The 14,422-nt window shown below is 50.5% G+C and overlaps 1 protein-coding gene across 2 annotated transcripts; it reads right to left on the bottom strand.

Moving 5' to 3' along the window:
- Positions 1-7,614: 7,614 nt before the first annotated feature.
- Positions 7,615-14,052, bottom strand: DUSP26 (dual specificity phosphatase 26). Of its 2 annotated transcripts, none has more exons than XM_060136322.1 (4): positions 13,781-14,052; positions 11,009-11,299; positions 9,311-9,525; positions 7,615-8,457 (listed from the first exon to the last, which is right to left on the bottom strand). In XM_060136322.1, the coding sequence occupies exons 2-4, from the start codon at positions 11,227-11,229 to the stop codon at positions 8,258-8,260; spliced, it is 636 nt and encodes a 211-aa protein (XP_059992305.1). In that variant the 5' UTR covers positions 11,230-11,299; positions 13,781-14,052; the 3' UTR covers positions 7,615-8,257. The 2 variants fall into 2 exon arrangements, with proteins under 2 accessions (XP_059992305.1, XP_059992304.1); XM_060136321.1 differs by having other exon boundaries at positions 11,009-11,296; positions 13,781-14,051.
- Between the last annotated feature and the right edge of the window lie 370 nt (positions 14,053-14,422).

Here is a 14,422-nt window from a genome sequence, read left to right as displayed (position 1 = left end):
AGTGTTGGCACCTTCTCTGTGGCTTGCAGTGACACTTTTCCAAGGCTCAGTTTTCTCATTTATACAATGAAGGATTGGGGACTTCCCTGGCAGTCCAGTGGTTAAGACTCCACGCTTCCACTGTGGAGGGCTCAGGTTCAGTCCCTGTTTGGGGAACTAAGATCCTGCATGGTGCTGCCAAAATAAATAAATTAAAAAAAAAAAAAAGATTACTGCACATGATGTTTCTAACCTACTTTATTATTATTTTACTTTTCATTTTATGTTGGAGTATAGTTGATTAACAATGTTGTGTTAGTTTCAGGTGTACAACAAAGTGATTCGGATACCCATAGACAGGTATCTATTAGTTTTCAAATTCTTTTTCCAATTAGCTAACCTACTTTAAAAAAATTTTTTTAATACAATGAAGGATTGGATAAGCTTGGTGGTTTTCAATTTTGTGTGTGTGTGGCAGAATGTTGTTTATTAAATAATTTTTAAAAACAGACACTGCATGGATTAGAGATATAAAAACAGAGCTGATCGTTTGAATCATGTGGGGTTTCTGTCTCTGCTCTCCACTCCCCTCACCCCATCAGTGGCCCCATGGAAAGCTATTTCAAGCACTAGAGCTCTGTGAGGCAAGATCAGGCTCACCGAGTGAGACGTTCTCCTGGCTTCCTTCCAGCTCTGGTATTTTTGAGGCTCTGCGCACTCACCTGTGTTCCCTGCCCCGGGCTGGTGCACAGCTGGCAGCTGGGGGCTCATACCAGCATGTATTGGTGGAGGAACATGGAATGAGCCCTTGCCCTGGGTCTCCAGCCTCACCTCATTTCCTTTCATCCCTTTTCTGATTTTGCGACATATCTCTCTTTTCTCCTAAGGCAAGTCCGTCCCTGGACAAGGGGTCTAGGTGCCCGCTGTGGAGCTCAGAAGGTGTGTTCCGAGGTGCCGGGACACCACCGTGGGTGGCCTCGTGCTCCACCCCTTGGATGGGGACATGGAAATTCTCAGAGCACACGGGCTCCCTCCCCAGGCTAATACTTTTGCTAACCCTCTTGTCTCTTCTGGGCTGCCATTGGCCTCACCTGGATTAGGAGCTCAGGCTATGTCAAGGTTATAGACCGAGAATGTGGACATGCTCAGCGCTGACCAAGTTTGTGAGTGACCCCCAGGGACCAAAAGGGGACACGCCTCCCCCCTCTGACTTTTCCCTACCCCAGTTATCCTCAGAATTCTCAAGAATACAGACTGCCATAGGGAAAGTTACCTAGGGGGAAGAGAGTTCCTTTTTTTTTTTTTTGCGGTACGCAGGCCTCTCACTGTTGTGGCCTCTCCCGTTGCAGAGCACAGGCTCCAGACGCGCAGGCTCAGCGGCCATGGCTCACGGGCCCAGCCACTCAGCGGCATGTGGGATCTTCCCGGACCGGGGCACGAACCCGTGTCCCCTGCATCGGCAGGTGGACTCTCAACCACTGAGCCACCAGAGAAGCCCTAGTTCTCCATTTTTAAAACGAAGGTAAAGATTAGTCCCGACATTTTAAACCAGTGTTCATGGCATGTCAAGGGGCTTTGATCAGTTTCCTATTGCTGTTGTAACAAATCACCACGAACTTAATGGCTTGAACAATGGAAATGTATTATCTTACAGTTTTGTTAGATCAGAAGTCTGACATCAGTTTGGCTGAGCTAAAGTCAAGCTCAGTCAGCGAGGCTGCCTTCCTCTCCGGAGGGTCCAGGAGAGAATCCATTTGCTTGCCTTTTCCAGCTTCTAGAGTGCCCACATTCCTTACCTCATGGCTCGTATCCTTATCTTCAAAGGCAGCAGAGGGTACCAGTCCTCACATCAAATCTCTCACCCCAGTTTGCATATGTTCTCTGCTTTTAAGGACTCATGTGACTGGACCCATTGGAAAATTCGGTGAAATCTCCTCACTGAGAGGTTGCAGTTTTCATCACATCTGCAAAATCCCCTTTGTCACGTGAGGTAACATGTTCACAGGTTCTGGGGTTTAGGGAATGAACAGGGCTCTTCCCTAAACTTTTCGATCTTTTGCTCCTTCTTTTATCTGCCACAAAAGTTCTGAGGACAGAAACCTACGACAAACAGGGTTTATCTTTCCTCATAACCTGGTCCACTCTTTCTCTGTTCAGGCTTCCTTTTCCTTAAGGGATGTTTCTTTTTTCCCTGTGTTTTCTTTTTTTAAAATTGATTTACCATATTATATGTTTCAGGTGTACAACATAGGGATTCATAGTTTTTAAAGGTTATATTCCATTTATAGTTATAATAAAATATTGGCTATATTCCCTGTGCTATACAATATATCCTTGTAGCTTATTTATTTTATATATAGTAGTTTGTACCTCTTAATCCCCTACCCTTACCTTGTCCCTCCCTGTTCCCTCTCCCCACTGGTAACCACTAATTTGTTCTCTATATCTGTGAGTCTGTTTCTATTTTGTTCTATTCACTAGTTTGTTTCATTTTGTATTTACTTAATTTATTTTTTATGTTTCATTTTTTAGATTCCACATGTAAGTGATATCACACAGTATTAGTCTTTCTCTGTCTGACTTATTTCACTTAGCAGAATACCCTCCAAGTCCATCTATGCTGTTGCAAATTTCATTCTTTTTCCATGGCTGAGTAATATTCCATTGTATATACGTGCCACATCTTAAAGAAGATGGACACTTAGGTTGCTTCTATATCCTGGCTATTGTAAAAAATGCTGCTATGAACATTGGGGTGCACGTGTCTTTTTGAATTACTTTTTTCGTATTTTCGGATAAATACCCAGGATAGGGATTGCTGGATCATGTGTAGTTCTACTTTTAGTTTTTTGAGGAACCTCCATACTCTTTTCCATGGTGGCGGTACCACTTTACATTCCCACCCACAGTGCACCAGGGTTCCCTTTTCTAAGGGGTCTGTGTGGAGCGATGGCCCTTGGGTGCGTGTGGAGCCCCCTCCAGCCAGCGATATTCGTAGCTGTCTGTCTGGCTTCTGGCTCCATCTGCTACCTTGGGGCCCGGGAGCAGCAGTTTTCTCTTTGCTGTCGCTCCCTGTGGAACTTCTCAGCTGGGATGAGTTACAGGGTGAAGGACTGGGCTAACATTCCTCCCTCTCCCCGGAGTTGTCAAAGGCCCTGGGGCCTGCCGGAGGGTTTGAGTCAACATCAGGAGACCAGGGCAGGCAGGCAGAGAGGATGATGAGACGGACTTGAGTTGCAGCTCCCCAGGAGCATGAGGCTTAGCCGGCTGGAAGCACAGGCTGCAGCTAACAAGAGAATATTTATTCTTGTTCATTGTCAAGTCCTTGGCTTGGGTCCAACTGGTCCACTGCCCAAGAACTGGATGCAAGAGGAAGGCTTTTTTTTTAAGCATCTTTTTTTTTTTTAAAAAAAAAATTTATTTATTTGGTTGCACTGGGTCTTAGTTGTGGCAGCGGGCTCCTTAGTTGTGGCATGCGAACTCTTAGTTGCAGCATGCATGTAGGATCTAGTTCCCTGACCAGGGATCGAACCCGAGCCCCCTGCATTGGGAGCGTGGAGTCTTATCCACTGTGCCACCAGGGAAGTCCCAGGAGTCGGGACTTTTAATGCCGGTTTTGGAAGGTGGGAGCGAGACCCACCTGTGACAGGTGTCACCCTCATTCCCCTTGGAGGGTAGGAGGACTGATTCCATCTGTGTGACCACCAGGCTGTGCTCTTTCCTTCTCTCCCTTGACCCCCGAGACATTGGGGGGGGGGGTGGAGGGATGCGCAGCAGCGTGATGGCTACACACACAGATTCTGGGGCCAGAGCTCCCATGTTTGAACCTGAGCTCCTCCGCTTGCTATTTGTGTGTCTTTGGGAACATTTCTTAACCTCAGTTTCCCTGTTTCTAAGCAATGACAGTGACACCACTTCACAGGGTTTTAAATGAGGATTAAATGACTTAATATCTGTAAAAACAGAAGACTGCCAGGGCAGAGCCATAATATGGCTTTGTTAAATAATAATAAATGTATATATATATATATATATATATGAATGATCTGCTCTATGAGGATAATCTGGAAAGCTGTTCTTTGGTCAGATAGACTTTGGTAGCTATACATCTGTACTAGAAGTTAGAATTAAGTTCTCAAGTTATTCAGTTTGCAAGAAGTCTGAGGGATTTAGCCGAGGCATATTCAGACTACAAAAATAGGTCTGAGGCTGTGGGTTATATTAGTAGTGATATACTTACTAGGAAAAAGGAGGTGACAGCTCTGTTGTAGCCTACATTGGTCAGATCACAGCTATAGTCAGTCCTTCTAAGAGCCCGAGTTATTTCTGGGTTCTTTTTAGTTATACATAAGTTGCCTATGGTTCTGACAGGAAATCAATGCAATCTAACTGTTAGGTTGGCCAAAAGGTTCGTTCAGTTTTGTCCGTAAGATGGCTCTAATAGCACTTAGTTGTCTTTAACTTCATTCAAAACAATTTTGTTAGATTGTATCGTGACAGTTGTCATATCAGTGTACATTTAATAAAAGACTTATCAAAATTGGTGAATTTTTGTGTAGCCATTTTAATATTGAAGATGGAAGAAAAAAGGCAACATTTTTGGCACATAATGCTTTATTATTTCAAGAAAGCTAAAAACGCAACCGAAATGCAAAAAAAGATTTGTGCGGTGTATGGAGAAGGTGCTGTGATTGATCGAATGTATCGAAAGTGGTTGGTGAAGTTTCGTGCTGGAGATTTCTCGCTGGTTGATGCTCCACGGTCAGGTAGACCAGCTGAAGTTGACAGCGATCAAATCGAGACCTTCATTGAGAACGATCAACATTATACCACGCAAGAGATAGCCAACATACTCATAATATCCAAATCGAGCATTGAAAATCATTTACACCAGCTTGGTTATATGCATTGCTTTGATGTTTGGGTTCCATGTAAGTTAAGTGGGAAAAAAACCTTCTTGACCCTATTTCCTCATGCGATTCTCTACTGAAACGTAATGAAACATTCCGTTTTTAAAACAAATTGTGACGGGCGATGAAAAGTGGATACTGTACAATAATGTGGAATGGAAGAGATCATCGGGGCAGGCGAAATGAACCACCACCAACCACACCAAAGGCTGGTCTTCATCCAAAAAAGGTGATGTTGTGTCTATGGTGGGATTGGAAGGGAGTCCTCTATTATGAGCTCCTTCCGGAAAACCAAGCGATTAATTCCAGCAAGTACTGCTCCCAATTAGACCAACTGAAAGCAGCACTTGAATTAGGCACTTGAAAAGCGTCCAGAATTAGTCAACAGAAAACACATAATCTTCCATCAGGATAATGCAAGACTGTGTGTTTCTTTGATGACCAGGCAAAAACTGTTACAGTTTGGCTGGGAAGTTCTGATTCATCTGCTGTACTGACCACACATTGCACCTTCGCATTTCCATTTACTTCGGTCTTTACAAAAATCTCTTAATGGAAAAAATTTCCACAAAAGGCACTTGGAACAGTTCTTTGCTCAAAAAGATAAGCAGTTTTGGGAAGATGGAATTATGAAGTTGCCTGAAAAATTGCAGAAGGTAGTGAAACTAAAGTGTGAACACGTTGTTCAATAAAGTTCTTGGTAAAAATGAAAAATGGGTCTTTTATTTTTAGTTAAAAACCGAAGGCACTTTTGGCCAACCCAATAGAATCAACATTCATAGCGAAGCCCTCACTCTTTCCCTTATATAAAATTGTCTCTCGATGATAATAAAAATGTGAGGTCCCAGCCGACAGATCAAGTCTTGCCTGAAACATTGAGACCAGTTCTAATTTTGGTTGCCACAATTAGAAAGGAGTACCAATACTGGCAAGGCTGGGGAGGAAACTTGAAATATGACAAATTCGGACTCGTAGAGACAAGCATAGCTGTTAGGCTTAAAGTGAGGGGACACAGGAGAGTCACAAGAGCTGGCTTCAAACCATGGGAAGGGCTGCCATGAGAGATGTAGCAAGATAAAGAACACATTAAGTACTGAGTGTGCTCAGAGCTTTCCATCGCATATCCAATTAAATGCCCACAGCAACCCTGCGGAAGTAGACAGACTATTGCATGTAACCGGGGGAGAGAGGTAAAGTGACCGTTGCCAGTGCCCTGATGGATATGTGCCAGGGCCAGGGATCCTAGGCCGTCAGATCTTTCGGCCTCATCTCACCACCACTGTAACGTGATCGCAGGATGCAAGTGTAATATTAGAGCTTTCTAATACTGTGTGTGGGAGTTATGCAGTGATTCCCGACCATCAAAGATGGCCAAGCAGGGACTTCCCTGGTGGTGTAGTGGTTAAGAATCCACCTGCCAATGCAGGGGACATGGGTTCGAGCCCTGGTCCGGGATGATCCCACATGCTGCAGAGCAGCTGAGCCCATGCGCCACAGCTACTGAAGCCCACACACCTGGAGCCCGTGCTCTGCAACAAGAGAAGCCACCGCAATGAGAAACCCACACACCACAATGAAGAGTAGCCCCCGCTCACCACAACTAGAGAAAGCCCGCGCGCAGCAACAAAGACCCAGTGCAGCCAAAAATAAATAAATAAGTAAATATATTAAAAAAGATGGCCAAACAAATTAATGCTTGATAACTATCATCAATTGATTTATTGAAAAGATGATTTATTTATGTCCTGGTGGAGAGTGGAAATCGTTAATCTGTGAAGGTGACTTCTGGCTTTGAGATTCTGAATTTCTGTACTTTGGGATAGAATATACACTTTACATATATTAAGTGATTTTTTTCCCCCTGTATTTTTCACTTCCTCTTACATCCCTTCCCCTTCTCCCACTCATGCGGATATTCTGTTCTGGGAACATACCTCTTTTGTTTTATTTATTTTATTTTATTTATTTGGCTGCACCGCGCAACATGCAGGCTCTTAGTTCCCGGGCGGGGTTAGAACCCGTGCCCCCTGCAGTGGAAGTGGGGAGTCTTAACTACTGGACTGCCAGGGAAGTCCAACACACCCTTTTCAAAAAGAGGGATGTGGTGGCTGGCTGTTTGACAGTTGGGATGTAAGATCATACTATTCTCTCTGGTGGTTGAGTTTATTTTTTTACTAAATTTACTAAGGAGATTATGTTACACTCCTCAGAGGAAAACTTGGAAAGATTAGAAGAGGATGCGACCACATCACCTCTCCTCCCCTCCCCTCCAGTTTCTTGGTACCAGGCAAAACCCAAACCCGTGAATGTGGGATTTAGGGCTGGGATTGATTTAAGATGCATATTCTGCTCTCCTCCTAGCATGGGGGACTTGATATAGAAATCAGGTTGACTTTTTGAAAATAAGTTATATTTCTTACACACCTGAGCTTGTGAAGAGACCTATGTTAAGCTTGGGAGATGCAAGGTGTGCTCTGAGTCCTAACACAGTTTGCAAATCTGAATTTTTTGGTCCTCTGCTTCCCCCGTGTGGACATAAATGGAAATAAATTCAAGATACCCATTGCCCCAGGAGTGTGAAATTGGACTGGGGAGAAACCTCCCTTAGGAACTGGTGGAGGTGTGAAGACCGGTGAGGGCTTATGACCCTAGGAGGGAGTCAGGAACTGTTCTCAGGGTCCAGGTTCCGACCTCGTACAAGCTGTCAGTAATTCAAGAGGCTTGCTTCGTATTCACCATTTTTATTTTTCCTGGAGACACTTGGATCCAGTAAGCGAGGGATTATCTGTAGGCTCCCAGTCATGCACCTCTGCAGTTCTGGGCCACGACCAGCACCCATGGGTGCCGTGCCAAGCTTCCCACGCCTCTTCTTCCCGGGTTTGGAGTAACAAGTCTGTGGGTTTCTCCCTTAGCTTTTCACACCCTCTCTTCACCGTCTGTCCCTGAGCTACCACCTCCACACAACTCGACACCATCACGTTTGTGTTCGCCGCATCCCTGATTCCTGGCAGAGGTACAGGGCAGAGCTGGTCCTTTTGTTCTGATACGCGGACAAGGGGAGCACTTGAGCACAAAGAGGGGCTGTGAATCGCCGGGACCCCCCTGGCTGGGATCCAGGACTGTCTTCTACCTGCAGCCTACCTGCCTCCTTCCCTGGCCAGCTCCCTCCTGGGTGACTGTCACACTGCCCAGCCTCACCCCATCCCCCCTCGATAGACAGCAGCTGTGGCCTGGGGCCACGTCCCAGCCCTCTCAGGAGAGAATGGGTTCGCTGGGCCGCCTCCAACCTGCCCCCTGGGCCTCCACTCTCCAGCTGGGATCCAGGGACCCACAGGCCTGGCCTGACCTCCCTCCCTCCCTCTGCCCCCTCACGCCTCCAGTCGCTTCCGCAGCCTGCGGTCCAGGGCCAGGAGCTGCCTCAAGAAGCCCCTGTTGGGGATGATGCCTCGGTGGTCCTTGACTTTTTTGATGGCCTCCACAAGGGTGAGGCTGTGGTACAGCATGAGGTAGGCCAGCACCAGAGTGGCCGAGCGGCTCACGCCCACGGCACAGTGCACCAGGATCCTCCCTGTGAACACAGACACGAGACATGGCTGGGGACCTCGCTGCGGGCTGGAGGAGGCCGGGGAGAGGGCCCCGCGGACAGGTGGGGAGGTAGACAGGTAAGCAGAGGTGCATGGACACAGACTGCTGACGGTAAGAGCCCAGGTCCTGGCCAAGGGGGGAGCCTGGACGGGGTGAGGTGGAGAGCCTGCAGCAGCGCAGCGTCCATAAGCCCAAAAGGGGCTCCGAGGGAGAGGCTCATCGCTAACGCAGCACTGAGCTTTGCACTGAGCTGGGCTTCCTCCTGTGTGCTGAGTGCGTCCATGGAAAACCCTCCTCAATCTCCCAGTCACTTTGGGGTGGATGATTAATATAGTTTTTTCCTATTAAAAATTAAAAAAAATTTTTTTTTGGCCACGTTCTTTGGCATGTGGGATCTTAGTTCCCTGACGAGGGATCAAACCCATACCCCCTGCATTGGAAGTGTGGAGTCTTAACAACTGGACTGCCAGGGAAGTCCCAATATATTTTATATATATATATATATATATATATTTTTTTTTTTCCCTGATCACTAAAGCAAGACAGGTTCAAGGTAGAAATCATTAGAAAGTATAGAAACATATAAAGAAGCCAACAATTGAAAAATATATCGCCCATAATCTCACCACCCAGGTGCAACTCTCCACTCTCTCAACATTTGGGATTATTTCCTTCTTTTTATGGACTGCTTTGAAAAGATGGTTGAGAGAATAGTTTCCTTTCCTGAGCATTTTATCACATCATTCAAGTCTCTCTCTCTCTCCACACCCAGACCCCTGGGCTGTTCTCTAACCCATTGTCTGTTGGTCCTTCCCTCCTCCTTGCTCCCCTCCTACCTCCCGGCTGGCTCAGTGCCCGGTGGATGAAGTCGGCGGCCGCCTGGAAGTGGACGCTCATATCGAAGGCTGGCGAGTCGTGGGCCTCAACACCCAGGTAGCGGATGCCCAGCCCCACGTAGGCCTCGGGTGTCCCTCGCCACCTGCTGTGAGAGGCGTTGAGGACGTGGCTGATGCCCAGGCGACGGAGCTCCCGGTGGTTGTTGGCTATTTCCCTGCATTGAGGAGTGGAGGTTAGGGGGGCGCGGAGCTGGGCGGTGGGGCCCCGACCTCTGCCCGGCCAACGTCGTTGTCTCCAGGACTCCACCTCACTTCCTGAGGACCCGAGATAGGCAATGAGCCAGAGTCTCAGCCTGGAGCAAAGGTGGGGAGTCCTGGGGAGATTTTGCCTTGAGGAGAGGAGACTGAGAGATGGGCAAACAGCCGTGATAACATATTGAAAGAATGCTCTGAGACAGAAGGACTTTACTTGATCCGAGAAAATGACTGACAGGGTTTGTGCTTCATGTAAGGAAGTACCTACCAACGGTGGAATCTAGCCGGAGAAAGATTGGGGCGCCTTGGGAGAGAGGGACTTTCTTCACACCAGGGTATTCAAGTAGAGAGAGGAAGCCAATGGATAGGGGCTGGAAGTGGCAGAGCGAATCTGAACATTGGATGGGTTGTTGGACCAGCTCACATTTAATGTCCTGCTAACCATTTTTTTAAATTTAATTTTAATCTTAATTTTTTGGCCACGCTGCGCTGCCTATGGGATCTTAGCTCCCTCACCAGGGGTTGAACACGAGCCCCTTGCAGTGGAAGCACGGAGTCTTAACTACTGGACCCCCAGGGAAGTCCCGCCCCCCCATTACTTTAGACTCTCTCTGATGACCAGAATCTTCTTGTGTTTTGCCAGTTACTCCACGCTAATGGTTACCCTGTGGTGGAGGTCACCTTCAGATGTTCCTGTGGCCCGTACCCCTCAGCTCAGCCAACATGATCATATCAAACGTCCTGTCCAGCGCCAACTCCTCAAGCAGAAAGAGCCCTGAACTTGAACCTCCAAGTCCTGGCTCTGCTACTTACGACCCGTGTGACCTTGGGCCAGTCCCAACTTCTCTGAGCTTCCGATGCCTCCTCTGTAACCTGGGGATAGTGGTACCTACCTCACAAGGCTGTCGTGAAGATTAAGAGAGAAAAGGCATGTGAAAAACTCCTCATAGTCTCTAAAGCCCTTGGGAGAGACAAGTGGGGCCTCCTCTTCCTTTGACGCCCTTCTCTCCATCGACCCCACGCACCTGAGTGGGCCTCTGCACACTCTGCGGCTTGGCTTGGTCAACCTTTCGCCTCACTAACCACTGTTCCCGGCCCCAGTGATGGCCTTTTCTCAGGGCATAATAGGTGGAAGGTCAGAGGAGTCATCTAAATGTCCAGCCCTCAGCACTGACACGCAATCATGCATTTTACTAAATGAACGATATGATTCCTTGAACAGAGTCTGTCTGTCCAGAGTTGAGTCTATCAATAACCCTGTCCAAACTCCCCCAAACCCTCCTCCACTCTGCCCATGCACCCCGTCCCCTCCATCCTCCACGTGGAACCAACAGCACAACTCAGCGCCTCTCTGCCACTCTTCTGCTTTCTTTTTGCGCACACACACACACACACACACACACACACACACTCAGCTGTGGTCCCAGTCTGCTGGGTACATACTGGTCTCCGAGGTAGAGGCCCGGCCAGACCTCGTCGGCGTGGTTACAGGCCGTCTTGCCCGTGTACAGAAGCCTCTCCAGCTCAAAGACGTTGAGGAAGGGATGCTGGACAGCTGGTATCTCTTCCAGGGCCCCTCTCGTGCGAACAGGAGACCTCGAGCCACTCCGGGAGAAGCGGGCCATAAATGTCACCGAGGCCCAGAGCCAGTTGCCGGGGCACATCTTAGAGGCGGCAGGAACCGTGGCAGCCACGGGGGTGGCTGATGAGGGGTCAGTCTCCAGGTAGCTGCTGCTGGGAGAGGCAGGGATGTGAGACACACCGGAGTGAGTCTGGAGCAGCAGCTTCCCTTCCTGCCAGCTGGGCTGGCCCCTGGGGAGAAGATTCTCCAGGGACGAAGGTGGAGCCTGGCCCCCTGGTGCGGGAAGTGCTCCGGATGGTCTTCTTTGAGCTGCGGCAGCGCCTTTTCCCTGCTCTTTGGCTCCGCCGGGCAAGGAGGTGGGAGAGTCACATGTTCCTGTTTACGGGAGAGGGAGCTGCCGGCTGCTGGGTGTCTGCCCCGCCACTCCACCCCAGCTGCCAGCGCAGACGTAAACACGCACGCAAACATTTGGTATTTGGGTGGCAGGGCCCGCTGCCGGAGCCCTTGCCAGCCGGGATCTGGGTCTCGTCTGCCTGAGGCTGCAGGCGGAGAGGCTGGGGGGCTGGCAGGGGGCTTGGGAGTGGCTTTGGACCCATTCTCAGGGAATTAGCATGAAGACAGTGCAGCAGGGGCTGTGACACAGCACGCCTGCCTCCTCAGTGCCAGAGGGATGGGCTGCTGAACCCGTTCCTGCCGTCCCTCTGCCTCAGCGATGAGCCTGCTCTGGGGAGTCTATGGTGGGGACGGGAGGAGTAGGGAATAGTAATGAAGGCGAAGTGTCCGTGTTTGAAAACTACTTGCTGATGGAGGGAAGCGCCAACCTATGTGCGCAACAGGCAAAGCATCCTCCTTTGATCAGCAGACAGATATCATTGATTAAACGTCATCTCTCTGGGTCCAGGCAGGGCTGGAGCATTGTGTGTGTGTGTGTGTGTGTGTGTGTGTGTGTGTGTGTGTGTGTGTGTGTGTGTGTGTGTGTGTATGAGTGGGTGGGCAGAGGAGGAGGGAGGAAAGGGAAGAAATTAGGGATCCTTCCAGGCCCAGGGGCTCAGAGTCTGGAATTAGCATCTGTGTTGCTGGTGGAGTTCAAGTGGCCCTACTTAGCACATGGGGTCCTCAATGAGGGGCCTTAGCGGAGGTGCCTCTGACTCTCTGTGGACAGCTGGGCCTCCTGAAAGTGGGACCATGTGTTGAGCTGCAGAGCTGGGAAGGGCCAGCCTTTGAGACTTGCCCCGGGAACTTCAGGGCAAGAGCCACGCCCACTCCCCCCTTCCTCCCCCTCCTTCTCCTCCCCTTCTTCCTCCTCCTCCTCCTCCTCCTCCACTTCCTCCTCCTCTTCCACTTCCCCCCTCCTCCTCCCCTTCCTCCTTCTCCTCTTCCTCCTCCTCCCCTTCCTCCTTCTCCTCTTCCTCCTCCTCCCCTTCCTCCTTCTCCTCCTCTTCCTCCTCCTCCCCTTCCTCCTTCTCCTCCTCCCCTTCCTCCTTCTCCTCCTCTTCCTCCTCCTCCCCTTCCTCCTTCTCCTCCTCCCCTTCCTCCTTCTCCTCCTCTTCCTCCTCCTCCTCTTCCATTTCCTCCTCCCCTTCCTCCTTCTCCTCTTCCTCCTCCTCTTCCACTTCCTCCTCCTCTTCCATTTCCTCCTCCCCTTCCTCCTTCTCCTCCTCTTCCTCCTCCTCCTCTTCCACTTCCTCCTCCTCTTCCACTTCCTCCTCCTCTTCCACTTCCTCCTCCTCTTCCTCCTCCTCCTATCCCTCTTCCTCCTCCTCTTCCTACCCCTCCTCCTCCTCCTCCTTTCCCCCTCCCCCTCCACCCTTCTCCTCTTACACTGTGATCCTGACCCTCTGAAAAGGTGGGCTGGTCTGAAGGATCCCCCTCCCACTCCCTGTCCTCTTCTGCTCCAGGGACTCAAGGGAAAGTCCACAGTGAGAGGCCATCTTTGTCCTGCCCCCAGCCCGCTTCCCCACCCACGCTTTCAGCCAGGGCCCAGCTCTCCCCATCCCCCCATCCCCCAGGGCCAGAAGAGATCTAGCGCTCACAGGGCAAAAGGAGCAGAGGTCTTAGGATCAGGACTGGTGAGGGGAGATGGGATCTTGGGGTGTTTAGGGAGAGAGGTGGTTTTCCCTGGCGGGTCAGAAGGAGCACAGAAACAGAGCACGAGAGCCGTCACCACCACCACAGCTATCAGCTTCAACATCATCACCACCGTCATCTACTTTTCCTCCGCAGGCCTGAAGACCCCACCATCTGGTTCCCAAACAACCTTTCCTGGAAACAGATTCTGCCGCCTGTGGGAAGCTGAACGGTGCAAAGAGAGCGGGAAGCAGACCAGGTGTAGCCGGAGCTCCGTGTGACTCTATTTCTCCCCATTCCGTCACGGGGTGCCCCCCTGGGCACCCTCCAACCCCATCCGCAGGCTTCTGGGGGCCCTGGTCCGCCTCCCCCTCCCTCCCTCTGCTGTCGCGGTTGTAACAGGTTCATGGCTGTCGCCCAGCCCTCGCCAGCCCAGACAGCCTAGCGCGGAGGGCGGAGGGAGGGAGCCCAGGCGGGCCCCGCAGGTTCGCTCCCAGGCCCCTTCCCCCCGCCTCGGCCCCCAGCCCCGGTCCCCGCGCCTCGCCCACCCGCCCCGGCCCCGCTACCTCGGGAGGCGGCGCGGGTCTCAGTCCCGGAGGCAGATCGCCGGCTCAGACAGCCCCACGGCCATGACTCTGCCGCCACCGCCGCCTCGGCTGCCAGCGCCAGACCGGTTGATGAATTAGCATCTATTTTTAAGCCATGACACGCACGTCGAAGCAGGGCTGGTATCAGTGTGCGTGTGTGTCAGCGACACGCAGGGACACAGCCTCACACCCAGTGGCCCGAGTGGACACGCGGCGTGGGCCACGCAGCCCGCACCCCCTGCGGCCCCGCCTCGCAGGCATGCTAGTGTGTATGTGTATTTTCGGAGCTGCGCCAATGACAGGCACTTTGCCTAAAGCTGACATTATGTAAGTCGTCCCAGACTGTGTCTTGAGCACACACGCTCCTCCCCAGGCAGCGTTAATTAATTACACAGACACGAGGATGATTCCCACTTACTTGTACATTTCTCCTTCTCCGAGAACACCGTGGTACAGAGAACTATTGTTCGTAACCCTGATCAGTATTTACTATATACCACGTGCTTCACATATCTTAGCTCATCTAATCCTCACCACAAGTCTGTGACGGAGGTGATATTGTTATTGTACCCATTTTAGGGAGGAGGAGACGACGAGGCACAGAGAGGCCAAGTGATCTGC

This window comes from Lagenorhynchus albirostris, chromosome 21 (assembly GCF_949774975.1).
Source record: "Lagenorhynchus albirostris chromosome 21, mLagAlb1.1, whole genome shotgun sequence".
Taxonomy (NCBI): domain Eukaryota; kingdom Metazoa; phylum Chordata; class Mammalia; order Artiodactyla; family Delphinidae; genus Lagenorhynchus; species Lagenorhynchus albirostris.
This window is presented reverse-complemented; position numbering and strand designations above follow the sequence as displayed.